The sequence below is a fragment of the Perna viridis genome, chromosome 6 (genome assembly GCF_037379345.1).
Source record: "Perna viridis isolate PV_CMFRI_1.1 ecotype Kerala chromosome 6, ASM3737934v1, whole genome shotgun sequence".
Lineage (NCBI taxonomy): Eukaryota > Metazoa > Mollusca > Bivalvia > Mytilida > Mytilidae > Perna > Perna viridis.
The window spans coordinates 46,059,894-46,075,147 of record NC_142450.1 but is presented as its reverse complement, the minus strand read 5'-3'; the positions used below and the strand labels follow the sequence as shown (position 1 = coordinate 46,075,147).

The following is a 15,254-nucleotide window of genomic DNA, read 5'->3' as shown; positions in this document are numbered from 1 at the left end:
TCACGATGAATCAAGCACATCATCTGAAAAATATACCCTTCAAGGTGCCCCAAGATATTCTACCAAAATGTATTTAGAACGAATTTTCTAATTGGATGTCGCTATGTCACGTGATGTCAACATTGAAAATGGGGACTTGAAGAAAAATTGGATCCTGAAACATGTGTTTCAGTTTAAATGCTATTCATACAGGTAAGAAAAATATACCATTTTCCATTTCTTTTAAATGAATGATGACTTTTCTTCCGAAATTGTCTCCTCTCAATTTCAAATAGACATGCTAGATTCAAAGATATACCATTTTGAACATGACTATTAATATTATTATTATTATTTGACAGTACAATACTGTTTTTAATGTAACAATCGGATTAACCATTGAAAGTTTTATAATAAGATTATTCATAGTATTGAAAAAATGAGTGACTTAATTCTGTTATAACACAGCTAAAATTTTTGATTTTAGTACATGTCTTTGGTGGATTTATTTTTATCAAATTATGTTGTACGTTTTAATTCATCCCATTTGAAAGCATTTGCCGGCCATTGCCACTTCCCCACTTCTTATTACGGATATGATGAAAATATTATACTGCTATCAAAGTCCTTGTAATTGACATTTTATCCATTCACTGTCTATGTGGAATAATTTGGTAATTTTAAAAGGTCTGAATTTGTAATAATTTGAACATTTGAAGGTTTTTTCTAAATGAATTAATAAATTTATAAACAAATGAATCATCTTTACTAAGAGTTCGTATTTTGATCTTTTTATCAACATACTGGCACAAAAAATAAATAACAAAGCATGCAGCACATATGTGAGCACTACAAACAGCCAAAAGCATATGAAAGCTGGAGTTTCAAGTTAAGCATTAATTAACAGATGTACATCGTTTTTTGTTTGAAGCTAAGATTCATTTTAGTATTAGAGCATATAATTGAAGCTTAGTATACTTAAAAGCAGATTGTATAAGCCCAAGTCGAAATTATGAAAGCATATTGGATAAAACTGGAAATGACCTAGATGAAAGTTAAAAAATCTGAACAAACTGTTCATTTACACTATTTTCCATTCCAGGACTTCAAAATATTCTTAAACTAATTAATATTAGAAATTAATTCTATATCGTAAGATTGGTCATCACATACATTGTATAAAAATAGCTGTCTATTTATTAATGTAGGTAGATGTTCATACCCTTGGTATACTTACTATATTAGAAAATCAATTTAAGACAAAGTGGTGACAATTTTTATAAAATTTCTAAACATTCAACAGCCATGGCATGCCTTCTTCTTATTTTCAAAGATGAAAGTTTTGCTTTCTCTAGCACTCCTCATATGTGAATCACAAGGCCTTCTCTTGATTTTTTTTACATTTTACAAAATTGTCATACCATAAAACATGTACTTTTTGAGAAGATTGAAATTGAGCTGGAAGACAATAAATATTCCTTATAATTTAACAACTTAATTTTTGACACAAGTAATTTTAGGTGACTCTATATTGAGAAAAGAGAATATTTCTTTTATCAAGAAACTTGACATCTACATGTATATATATATATTGATGTAATAGCACAGAGACAAGCTATTTTAGGAGGGATATGTTGCTTTCATGTAGGAAATGGTATCATGAAACAATAAACTAATATCTCAATTACTTTTTTCTTATAAAAGTAACTTCATTTAATAATAATATACAATGTATCAACTTGGACTCTAATAAAATTATTACATCTTTCAAAATAGTCAGCTAAGGAACAATTCAGTAAATAGAAAATTAGGAGGACCTACATGTATATGTACCAGGTGAAAATTGCCTCAGGCTGGTGAAAAAAAAGATATTTTTTAGGCTTTTGGTATAGATAAATGTAAATTTTGAGATTCAGTCTGGTGATCTGTAAACCAATTTGTGTACACTGCATTATTTGAATATTTATTGCTTTTTTTAAGAGCTGAAAGTACTTTAGTAATGGTGGCATACAGGAGATTCTAAAATGGGAAAAAATAAACCAAGTTGTCCAGTAATTGTTTAATTAGGAGGAATGTCAGACAGACCTAAAGCCCTGGTATTTAGACTGAATGATCATGGTCAGGGACCAGAAATCATCCGTCAAATGTTCTTGGAAAGGGGTTGGATAGAGTTTAATGAGGATGAACAAGATGATGATGATTGGAATATCTGGTGGAGAACATCAAGATTCAGAAACTGTGATTATGACTTTTTACAACCATGGCAGAGATTGAATCATTATCCGAAGTCAGTTGGCATCACTAAAAAAGATTGTCTAGCAAGGAATCTGAAGCGTATGAAAGGCGTTCATGGTACAGGAGTATATAACTTCAGTCCTATTGCTTTTAACTTACCAAATGATTATACCCGGTATGTTGCTGAGTATGGTCGACTCAAACAGCAACAGAATGATGCAAAACCATTGCTGTGGATATGTAAACCAGCTGACATGTCACGAGGAAGGGGAATCTTTATATTCCGTGACATCTCAGATTTGCAGTATGACTGCAATGCTGTAGTACAGAGGTATATCTCCAATCCCATGTTGATAGGTGGATATAAGTTTGATCTTCGTATTTATGTTACAGTTCCATGTTTTCATCCTCTTTCTATCTACATTTATGAAGAGGGCATTGTTAGATTTAGTACAGAGAAATATGATGTTAACTCTCTAACAAATGTGTTTGCTCATTTGACAAACACTTCTATCAACAAGCACAGCCCGTCCTATTCCACGGACAAGGAGTATATTGGACCAGGTTGTAAGTGGACATTAACTCAGTTAAGACATTATTTTCATCAAAACAACATCAATGATAGTGTATTGTGGATAAGAATTCTGAATATTGTCATTTTAACCACATTAATACAAGCTCCTCAGGTGCCTAAAAGTTCTAATTGTTTTGAGCTGTATGGATTTGACATTCTTATAGATGAAAATCTGAAGCCATGGCTACTCGAAGTTAACTTTAGTCCATCTCTCAATGCTGATACTCAGGTAGACATGCTAGTCAAGAAACCTCTCTTACATGACATCATACAGATGATGAACTTTAAGGATACAGATGTCCAGAGAGGTGGAGAGAAAATGAGGAGACAAAGTAGCAGGGTTAAGAATAGTGATCCTATTGATAGGTATGCTTCCAGTAGCAGGCTTAGTCACAGAAGTGGGGTACAACGGGGGACATCATTCCATAAAAATCTTACTACTCTTAGCAAGCATTCAACTGTAGAGGAAAGAGAAACTCTACCATACATTGAACAGGACTCTGATGATAAAGGGTCTAAAATGAAATCCAATGAATGTTTAGGCTTACCTCTTGTATCTACCAAAGATGACAGTCGACCAAATTCTGCCAGTTCTGGGGTATCTAGTTCACATTCTATTGATGATAATTCCATTTCTAAAGCTTCAAAAAATGTCATTAAACGTTCAAAAAGTGCTGACACGAGAATAAATTATGATGGACAGACAGGGGCTAAAGAGAAAGTTAAGTTTTATATAGGAAATCCTGATGACAACAACAACAGCATATTAAGAGCTAACTCTTCAGGGCGTATAAATAAAACTTCTCGTAGTGCTATCTCAAGGTATCCAAGGACAGAGAGACAAACAACATCATCATCTTTTGCAAGGTCAGAGGGATCTTTGACCTTCAGGCAGGAAAAGGGTTCGATAAAGAGTTCTGCTACTTCAGATAGTGCAATTTCAAGTTTCTCTGGGTCAAGTGAAAACTCTGATTTGGTTTCACTTCCTAATGATTCTAAAAGATATCCATCAAGAATGCTTTCCCAAAGGCAGAGACTGGGAACAGTAGATGTCAATGGCACCATGAATAATGTTGGGAAAAAGCCAGAAACTGTTGAAACTAGTCAAACTATTAAAATTAAATCTCTTCGACCAACTGGAAACTCATCAACATTTCGTAAAATATCTGCTCTTGGGGTTAGTGCCAATCCAAACTCACAATCTATGTCAAATCTGCCTAACAGAACTCGAAGTAGGATGCAGCTTAATGATGGAAAAGTCAGTAGCTCTCTTACCAATATGCCCAGCTACAACAGAACTCATAACTCTATTATGCCTAAAATGTCTCCAAAACAACAAGGCAATATTGCACGAAATATTTCTAGAAATAATCCCAACTCTAATGTTTCAAGATTTAACAACAACAATAACAGCAAATATGGAACAAGACAAAATGGTCGTCTTAGCAGGTCTGACCTGTTTGTTTCTAATTCTCCTACTCATATGCAGCCAAGTAGGGCGCTACAACAGGGTAATGGACGTGAAACTGGGCAACGTAATACAAACCCATCCCGCCTCAGTATACGAAGAGATTCTATCAAACAGGTTGGTAGAACAAGAGTCAAAGGACCTGCTCCCATCATTGGTGACTTTTTTCTTTGTTTTCCATTTAGTGACGTATCGTTAAAGACAGCTAACTCTACACTCGATCCTCATATTGTTGTGAAGGAAACACAGAGATTGTTAAAAGAAGCCTTACTTAAGGTTGATAAAGTATCAGGAGATAGGAAGACAAGTGGCCATCTACCTCTGGGGGCCCTGGAGTGGGAGAGACGATTGTGGGGGCCTATCAAGCCTCAAGATAATAACAGTTAACAATAGGTGAGTCCATGTACTATATTGATATAGATTGACTAGAAATCTCTGTAGTAAAATTAAATAGGGTATCATGACAGTCTCTGTACATAGTTAAAAGAATAGTCGTGAAAATGCTAAACCCAAATTATTTGAATGTGTAAAATATGTACAAATGTACACTGTACATGTTAACAGAAGTTTTACTTAAGGTTAATTGACATGAAATATCTACCATATAAAAAGTATGGAATCAAATTTCAGTACTGGACAGTTGTCTATTTAAGGGATATATAGTCATGCATTGTAACTCAGGAGTTCATACATGTAAATATGCATTTTTTATACATGTACCTTTAAAATTGTAAGTAATAAAACACAATTGTCAAGTGCTGTTTGGAAAGTTAAACTGCTTGAATCTTATACCTTGTTAAAAATGAATAAAAGGTCAGCTTTTATAGTTCATGTATATATGGTTTTGAACCATAAAGAAAACATTTATTTGTGTTTTCAAATTTGTCAAGAACTTAATTACCTACCTAAGATGACATAAATATTTCTTTGAAGTTTCTCAGTACCATTTTTTGTTGTCTATTGATACACATTTGATTATATTTTGGTTACCAGATTTTCTCAGGGTTGTCTTTTGATGCAAGTTTAAGTATTTATTCAGTCCATAAAAACTATTAATTTTATTAAAGGTGATATTGACAAGTCCATTGTTACCATGAATACATATCTTTGAAAGGTTGGATCAGTGTACAGATGTCTTATCAATAATAATTTTCTTTTAATGATTTGAAGAGTTCTTGTTAATTTCGTAATGTGAAATACAAATGCAAATATAGACCCGTGTTCAAGGACTTCAATGGCAAGAAATGGTTGTATAGATCCTTATTAAGAGTAACAGACATTGAGGGCACTGGGCCAAAACAAGACCATGACCTTTATGGGGTTAGTCATTGAAGAATCATGGCATTTTGGAATTAAATAGAATTATATCACAGTGAGCACAGTATGGCAAGATACTCACATGGCTTGTGATATATTCTATTAAAACATTCTAATGCTTTGGAAAAATGTTCCTTCATTTTGTACATGTGTTATCTGCAATTAAGGTGCCTTTCAGTATTGAGGGCCAGAGTTTATAATGTCTAATGACAATAGCTCAATATGATAAGAACCACACATGGTACATGTACATGTGCATACATGTCAATTATATTTGAACATTAGCTCCAGTATACATACATTGTATGCATGTACATGTACATGTAATATAATACTGTTTTTATGGGGGTGACCCTGCAGTCATATTTTCTTCAACAGGTAGAGATTGCAAAGTTTCTGATATTCAAAATGACATCAGTTTAAATGTAGATATACAGTGTACATGTACTGTAATTTTGAGTCTATCACAGACTGTAATAAATGGGCAAGAAGTTTATTTAGGACATCAGTTATTAAAACTACATGTATATACATGCACATGCAGATTACATGTAGACAGTGATTCTAAGCATCTGATACAAATTTTATCAGGCTGGAAAACCTTTTAACAAAAAACATTGGGTCCGTCCTACATTTATACATGTACATGTACTACCAAGCACCATGAGCAATTTCCTAACTTTTGAATATGGTGAAAGTGTTACAAGTAAAAAGGAAAATGATAACCAGTAATCCATTTTATGTATGTTTCTATAGTGATTATAATATAATATACTAATAACTTGGTCTGAATGTTATATGCATTGCATGTCAATGGTAATGGTCATGCAACATAACATAATTCAATATAGAATTGTTTGATTTGTTAATTGTTAGGACTTTCATGTTTAGCTTGGTATTGACAGATGATATCAATAATTTATGTCAAAGAAAAAGGTTATGACAGTATTCCTTCTTATTTCTTTCTTGTATTTTTATGTTTTTGTTCTACATTGTATGTTAATACCCAGTATAACTGTTTGGTTTGATCATAAGTATATATACACATGTATAAAAAAATAATGGATGATGTTCTAGAATGATGCATTCCTGAGTTTCCACTTGACTAACAGATCATGCTTAATAATTTTAGCATTGTCACTGTATTGAAGGTTGTATGATTAATGTTTGTTTGGTATACTGAAGATTCTTCATTGATGAGACTATTTTTACCTCAAGTACATTGTGAAATGGCAGTATTTTGTCTAATCCTTGCATCATGCAGTTCGGCCAAGTAATGACTTCTAAATCAATCATACACTCAGGGTTAGAAATAGAGACTCTAGCTGGTTAGTCCAAAATTAAGATTACGGCAGGGAAAGCCGGGGTATATAGATGTCTTTGAAGCATGGAATTTTACCTGTAAGCAATATACCCTAGGGATTAGTCTAATACAAAACCAAAAACATTTTCCAGCAAGTAAAGCATATATATATATTGTCAGATTGGTCACTGAATTATTGTCTTTTCTTTCTGCTGTTTTCATCAAAGATTAAGCTTCAATTTTATCATATAGGTTTTGACCAGGGGAGGTAATCAGATAAAAGATCAGGTGTCAGTTAAATCCTGTATGCTGCTTCTTCAGATTGTTTTGTATGAGGATCAACAGATCAGCTGATAGTATGTCAAGTTAACACTGATTCTCAATCTGTGATGTCATAAACTAATTCACAATAGGACATGTCTCAATGAGTTTGAATTAGACTTGTAAGTTTCTGTATGCTCCTTGCATATTATATTCTCGAGAAATTTAAAATTTTGGCATTTAGTTGACTTTGGCATTGGATTAGGTTAGAGTATGCAGAACTTAATGCTCTGATTTATTGCTTTGATGTTTTGTGTCCTGACTTTGTCCTTGAACTGGGCAGACACATCATTCATGATGTTCAAACAGTTCAGCTAGCTGTACCTATTTAAAGGGAGACATGTATGACTTGTCAGATCTGAAAACTTAATTTACTGCAGACAGTGCAGCAGTACTTGTCATTTGCAGAGATTTGTTTTAACTGGTGACACTCTGATCGTGATATCTGTGTACTGTGTATAATTTCTAAACTTTTATTAGAATATTATGATCAATTTATCAGAAATTCTTTAAATTTTCTTTATCATTCTAATTCCTCATTGTTTTGCAACTGCTTTGGTTTCTTAGCTTCAGAAAGTTGGATGCAAGGAACTTGATATTATAGTTGTTTCTGAGAGACTTTACAACAGAGATAAAGTACTGAAATATGAAACAAATAAAACAAAATGTGGGAACAGTAAAAACTGTCATTCAGCCAGTAAAACATTTAGTGTCATAAAATATTAATAAGCATGGTTTTTTTTTTATTTGAGGATTGACATCAATTTGTTTTATTCTAATAATGTGTATGAGTCCACACAAATGAACTTTTCTCTCCTGATGTTTTCATTAGTGATGTTTATGTAACCAGTTTGTTCTGCAGGGAACATAATTATTTTAAATATTGTAAGAAAGTGTTTAATTTCAAATCTGTAAACAACAATTAAAGATGCATGCCAAATTGGTGAATGATGGTTTAAAATTGCTTGCTAGATCAAGGATCTATAAAGTAAACTTGTATGATTCAATTTTTGTGTTTTTTGTCCTCTGCCATCTAGCAACAGATGGACATGGCCTTACAATATTTTCAGCATGGTTCTACAGTTGAAGACCTTATGGGATCTAGATGTTTTGGACACAACTCGTCTGAAACTTTAATATCTAAATCTAAACCATATACATTTTTTATATCATTTATCCATTACTTCTGCATTTCAATATTTTACTCTTCCCACTGTGACAACTAGCTTCTTCTCTATATAAAAGTGTATAGTTATATTTCATTACCTTAATCTGCCATGGCGGGGGACATATAGCTACATGTAGCTATCTTGTTTTTATAGATGTTGAGTGGTAACAGATGTTGCTACACATATCTTGAATTTTCCTTACAAGATTCCAGCCAAATGACATAATTATAAGACAACTAATTTTTTTCCTTGAATGGAATATTTTTAACTTGGTTCATTGAGATATTTATTCATAAAAATGAAAAATTATATTTTCTAATAAAAATACCAATGTAACATGATACAATATTGGTAACACGATCTTAAGTTATTTTTGTCAGCTATGGCAATTATAAGTATCTTTTTTTCCAAACTTTGACAGATTATACATTGTACCAACTTAAACCCACTGGAGCTTGACTAATTCACCACACACAACCTGCTTTAGTTTTCATTTTTAAGGTCTTATACATGTAATAAATTGACCCAGATTGGTGACAAATTGAAGTAATCTCCTTATTCAATGTACATTTAAATATTTTAGTCTTTTGAATGTTGGTCTTTACTATTAATATTCGGTACTTAGATTAATCAATATTTTGTTCTCCAGTACAGCACAAATTGAGGAGATATATTTATTCAATGGCCTATGCATGATTTGTTACCATAAAATAGAAAATGATGCACCTTTCTATGGCATATCTGTAAGGGTTTCAAATTACTGACTTGAAAGTTCAGTTTTAAGCTGATCAGCAGTCCAATTTTCTGGTAAATTATATGGTAAATACGATGCACATTGCAACCCCTGTTGCTTGCCTTTGGAGGCATAGTACGTATATAATAATAAAATACTATGTGATTTACGTAACACATGCTGTGAAAAAATGCACAAAATAATAATTAAACAGTAATGGTATGTTGAATAAACATTAAGTTTGAAAGCTAAATTCCATCAAGTGAAATTCACTGAAATTTATTTGGGGTCCAACTGCCTCAGCCTAAAAAATTCCATGACATCATGCATAAGTCATGTGACTCGTGCATGTCTATCTAAATATAACTGTGAAGTTAGAGGAACCAGGAAGGGGAGAACAAACGTATATAAACCTACATTAAAAATGTACATCTAAAAAATGATGTACTAAATGTTTATTATTTCCATTTTTTGATATTATGCAAATCATTTGGTACAACCTAGGCGTCAGAAGTAATCCATTGATTTGGAAAGAATTTTGGCAAAATTTTGTCCAAAATCAACAAAAGGAGAATTCCGACCCCTGGAATAACCCCCTTGAATCCACCACTGCCCATATAAATGTCTATACATAATTTTGTATGCAAGTTGCAACCTCTCAAAACCATGCAGGACATTATTTTATCATATCTGTACATTCCTTTGGGGTCTTATATTTTGTCTTCAAATTAATTATACTCTCAAGGAATGGGTGAGTTATTGGAATTACCTTGTCCATCCTTCATTCCCTCCGTCTGTCTGTCATTGCCTGTCTGTCTGTCTGTCTGAATTATGTTGCAATTATTTTGGCTCTCAATGGATTTATTTCAAATCTGTAAAGAAAACAAAGTGAATCATACCAATGTAAACAAAATCCTTTATTTTTATTATATGATACAAATTTGTGACAACTATGAAAGTTTCGTCAGTGGTTATGGATCACATTGCCTTAAAGTGCATTGATATTTAATTTTAGATCTTGATGGGTCAAACTGTTCAATCACATGTCAGAAGTCAATGAGCCATTGCAGTGATCTGTTAGATACATATCAAATTTCCATTTTGTAACAGATCTCATTTGTATTGAAAGGTTTTCATACCAAAAAGTTTGGTCAAAATACTTTTTTAATGTATTGAAATCAGTTGTATATTCAAAGAAATTAGACTTAATATGTATTTGATCTGACAAACTTGAAAATTATTTTTACTGTGGTTGACTTCTAGTGCTAGCTATTAAACAAATGTAACTTTGATATCAAAGATATTTTTTAATAATTTAAGTGATCAAAAGTAATGGTACCAGTAATTGGTTTCCCTGCAGTGGCATTAAATACTGAGTGACCTTTAGTACTGTGGTTTGTTTTGGGCATGACCTTTATGAACTGATGGTTAATTTTGGCTGTGACTATTAATACAAGTTGTTTTGGCTGTGACCTTTAGTACAGATGGTTTTTGCTGTGACCTTCAGTTCAGGTGGTTTTTGCTGTGACCTTTAGTTCAGGTGGTTTTGGTTTTGATCTTTGGTACAGCTTCATTGGGCTGTGACCTTAAGTCCAAGCGGTTTCTCTGCAACTTTTAATATAGGTGAATTTGGTTGTGATTTTAGTACAGGTTGTTATTGCTGTGATCTTTAATATAGGTGAATTTGGTTGTGATTTTAGTACAGGTTGTTATTGCTGTGATCTTTAATATAGGTGATTTTGGTTGTGATTTTAGTACAGGTTGTTATTGCTGTGATCTTTAATATAGGTGGTTTTGGTTATGATCTTGAGTACAAGTGGTTTTGGATGTCATCTTAGGTCCTGGTAGTAATGGCTGTGACCTTTTGTTCAGATGGTTTTGGTTTTGATCTTTGGTACAGCTTCATCGGGCTGTGACCTTAAGTCCAAGCAGTTTCTCTGCAACTTTTAATATAGGTGAATTTGGTTGTGATTTTAGTACAGGTTGTTATTGCTGTGATCTTTAATATAGGTGAATTTGGTTGTGATTTTAGTACAGGTTGTTATTGCTGTGATCTTTAATATAGGTGAATTTGGTTGTGATTTTAGTACAGGTTGTTATTGCTGTGATCTTTAATATAGGTGGTTTTGGTTATGATCTTGAGTACAAGTGGTTTTGGGTGTCATCTTAGGTCCTGATAGTAATGGCTGTAACCTTTTGTTCAGATGGTTTTGGCTGTGACCTTTAGTTTTGATTCTTTAGGCTGTGACCCATAGTTCAGATGGTTTTAGTTGTGACCTTTAATACATGTGTTTTTTGCTGTGACCTTTAATATAGTTGGTTTTTGCTGGGACCTGTAATACAGTTAGTTTTGACTGTGATCTTTAGTTCAGGGGATTTTTGTTGTGATCTTTAGTTCATATGATTTTTGCTGTGATCTTTAGATCATGTGATTTTTTTGCTGTGATCTTAGTTATCTCTAATACTGGTGGATAATAATTTCATACATTGTATTGACTCATGTTTAAAGTGCAGACTTTATAAGCTGTCAGTAAATTAATGTTACTTTCATGACTTATATTTTTTTTATTTTTTGTATTTAAGGTTAGATGTAGTTGATATCCACGAAGATGTTCCTTTGAGATTTCATTCTAAGCCTATAAAGACTACATGTACCATTGTGCCTGGTGACTTACTACACTGTAGATTCAAGCTGAATTTGACAACTTTGAAAGTTTTTAAATATTTAAGTATTTTTAGTGGATAAGTTTGTACAAATTTAATGGCAGAGTACATTTTTTATAGATATTTTATGACAGTATCTCTGCTGTTAAATGACATTGAGTGGTCGACATTTGACTCTCAAATAAAAACATTCTACTACTTTATGACATTCTGAGAGTTTGAAGTTTATTCACCATAATTCAAGGTGTAGGAGTGTTATTTGAATAAAAGAATGTAGTTTTCAAGGCTTCACTGTAGGGAAAACAAAATTATGGTTAACCTGAACTCACAAAGCTAAAAAAATAGAAGATATCAATTTAAAAAGTCAGATGTGCCAACTCATCCAGAAATGTTCTGAGGATTTGTTATAAGTTATCATTATAGGTCTTTATATGTAGTTTTTCACAATGCAAGTTTTAATTTAACTTCCTGGCAAAACCTGCTGTTGCATCTTTATGTTTATAGAAACTATTTCTCATTTTAAACTATAGAGTGTCCTCTAAGTTAGTCAGGCTTTGATTCAGATGGGGATGCACCCAACCTAAAAACAATAGCCCTGAAATTGGATTTTTTTGCATGAAATCTTGATTTTTCACAAATTATATTTTTTGTGCCTTACTCTATTAGGTCACTTCTTTGATTTTTGGAACCCCACACCTAATCTTTAATACATTTGTTAGCATCAATAATACTTGCGCATTTGTGTCTGCCAGGGTACTGTGTAAGTTTCACCAGTGATCCCACTTGGTATATAAAATGTATACTTGACTAGCATGTCTTTCACTGTTTCCTCAGAGCTTTAAATTCATTGTTTGTGTTAAGAATTTGTATAAAGTCATACAGGCCAACTTGTTCAGGAGTCATACAGGCCAACTTGTTCAGGGTTATGTGTATTTAAAATAAGATAGTGATGCTGCTGAATGTAGAATTTAAAGAACTGTTTCCAATTTTTTTTAATAAAGTAATAAAATTTTTTTACTTTTGGAAATTTTTAGAATGACCATTTGTTCTATGAACAGTATATCTAGTTGTATTGTCATTAAACACAGTGTTGTTTATAACACCTACAGATGTATTCTGTGATTCTGACAGTATTTAAAGGAGATATATAAACAACATTCATCATATCTTTCAAAGATGACATGAACCTTAAATTTTTGCACTGTTCTTTTTTCCATTTAAGTTTTGAAATTAAATTCAAAGCACAGATTGGTTGCATTATACTGTATAGAGTATCTCATACTGTGTCATGAATCTTCTGCCTTCTTTTTAAGATTATTCATTTGTATGATTGAGCTTTAAATTTGTAATATTTGCAATTAGTACATATTACATGCTTGCTTTAAATAATTAACTATGTTAATTATTATATATACAATGTCATACCGGGTAGTCATTTAATTATTTTTTGTTATTCATAATTTTTTTGATTTTCTGTATTTTATGTAAATGTTTCTACTTTTTTTTTTATTATATCATTGTTATTTATTCATTTCATCATTTAAGTAAAATTTCTAAGTTTTACCATGCAAATTCAATACATATCAGTTTAATTATAAAACAATAATTTTGATAAGCTCAAGATTAAAAAAAATAGAGAAACTGCAGGCCCTGATATGTCTTGTGTCAATCGGAAAGGAAGACCTTGTATTGTGGAGAATTTTCTTTACTTTAAGAAACTCCATGAAGGTAGATCACAGATATAACTCTGGAATGAAAGGTAGACCAACTCCGGAAATTTTTAAATGCACCACCAATTATAAAATTGACAGAAATTACTCATTATTGATTTGTTATGAGAAGAGATCTTAATTCTTTGAAATCTGTTTCAAATCAAAGCAGATTTAAACCTTTCATAGGAATTATATATTACGCAATTTTGTGACAAACATCAGAATCATTTTAGACCATGGTATAGAAAACTGTGGAGGTGAAGTTCTTGTTAAAAACCAAACATGTCTTGTTGAGACTGTTTAAATCGTTATGTCAACATTGTAAGGTATTATCTAACAGTTAGGAAATGTTTGTACTTAAATTATCCTTCTATCTTGTTAATGGTATTATAGATATCTATATACAGCTCCAAATTAATGATAGGCAGGGGTTTAAGAGACACAAATGTAGATCATTTGAAAATTGTAATGTTTTTGTACAAGTGAGTATAGTTTTAATCAAGCCAAGTTATCAGCAGTGACCAGCAATAGAATTTTCCAATAAACAGTTTGGTTTCCAAATTTCTTCATCCAAAAACAAATAAATATAAAGCATTATTCAATCATTTTATACATTTAATGTTATTGAAGATCTTATGGACAGAATGCAGAAAAGGAAATCTTAATTTTGACTATGTACTAGCCTTCCCTTTTTAAACTACTGTTATTATTTGGTTCCAATTTTTGTGGATTTTGTAGGTAAGGTAAACTACGAAATTTGGTACCCAATGAAAAAGATTATGTACTTTTAATTGTAGTATGACAGGAACATCAACGCCACAAAGTCAAGGATCCATGAACTTGTGCTTTTCCCTTACGCATGAAAATTGATACCCACAAATATAAGTACTTTCACAGTAGCTAAATTATTATACCCAACACAACAAAGTAAGAACTAACAGTTTTGCTGACTTTTTTTTTCTAAATGCTTGGAGATGTTGTCATGGTTTTTTTTTGTATATAAGTTCACCATGATAACTGATGATTACTGAAATTACAGGCCTTGAACTTAGCTTAATTCACAGAAATATCCATTTTTCAGACTTTTCTTTCTAAACGCTTGCAAATCATGACATAATTTTTGGTATATAAGTTCACCACGATAAATTACAGGTCAAGTGAACATTTTATTCCGCTGTGATGAGATTTACTTTGGATTAACAAAAACTCAAAGAAATCACAGTCTGGAGTTTGAAACTACCATTCTGAGTAACAGAATTTAGTTAGAAGATAAAGGTCTGAAAAAACACTCTTATTCTTTTTTATCGGGGTTTTTCTACATGTATCTCTTACAAACAAATTTACTTGAGTATACAACATTGAAACGCGTGGGATATGTGAGCGCGCTCACTAAGGTTCTTTAATTTTTTTCTGTACTGAAATTTTAACAACATGTAACCAATTTGAAAGTTCCAATTATTTTAAATTAAGTCCCCAAACTTCTACATAACACTCAATGTAAAGGCAACTTTTCCAAAATTTTTCCAAAGTTCTGTAATTCTTTCACAGATTATTAGAAACGGTTATTTTTTTATAATTTATACCCTCACACTAGATTAACTTTTCATTCATTGATTCTCTACCAGACCTTTATTTGGACTAGTGTGTTTAAACTTTAGGTATTTTGGTTATTGTGACAGTGAATTATGATAGATGCACTTCGTTACAGGGATGTTTGTAGTAAATATTGATCTGATCTGGGAAATTAGGGTTGCTATATTAATATATTTACATTTTAAA

General features: G+C 32.0%; 1 protein-coding gene across 1 annotated transcript; it reads left to right on the top strand.

Moving 5' to 3' along the window:
• Positions 1 to 109: 109 nt before the first annotated feature.
• LOC148615265 (uncharacterized) lies at positions 110 to 14,022 on the top strand. The gene is made up of 3 exons (XM_088590028.1): positions 110 to 192; positions 1,960 to 4,649; positions 11,683 to 14,022. Exon 2 carries the CDS (start codon positions 2,052 to 2,054, stop codon positions 4,641 to 4,643), a length of 2,592 nt encoding a protein of 863 aa, XP_088446154.1. The 5' UTR covers positions 110 to 192; positions 1,960 to 2,051; the 3' UTR covers positions 4,644 to 4,649; positions 11,683 to 14,022.
• The last annotated feature ends 1,232 nt before the right edge of the window (positions 14,023 to 15,254 follow it).

Bases quoted from the DNA above. Each gene is read 5' to 3' on its own strand.
- LOC148615265 (XM_088590028.1), top strand. From the start codon at position 2,052: ATGTCAGACAGACCTAAAGCCCTGGTATTTAGACTGAATGATCATGGT.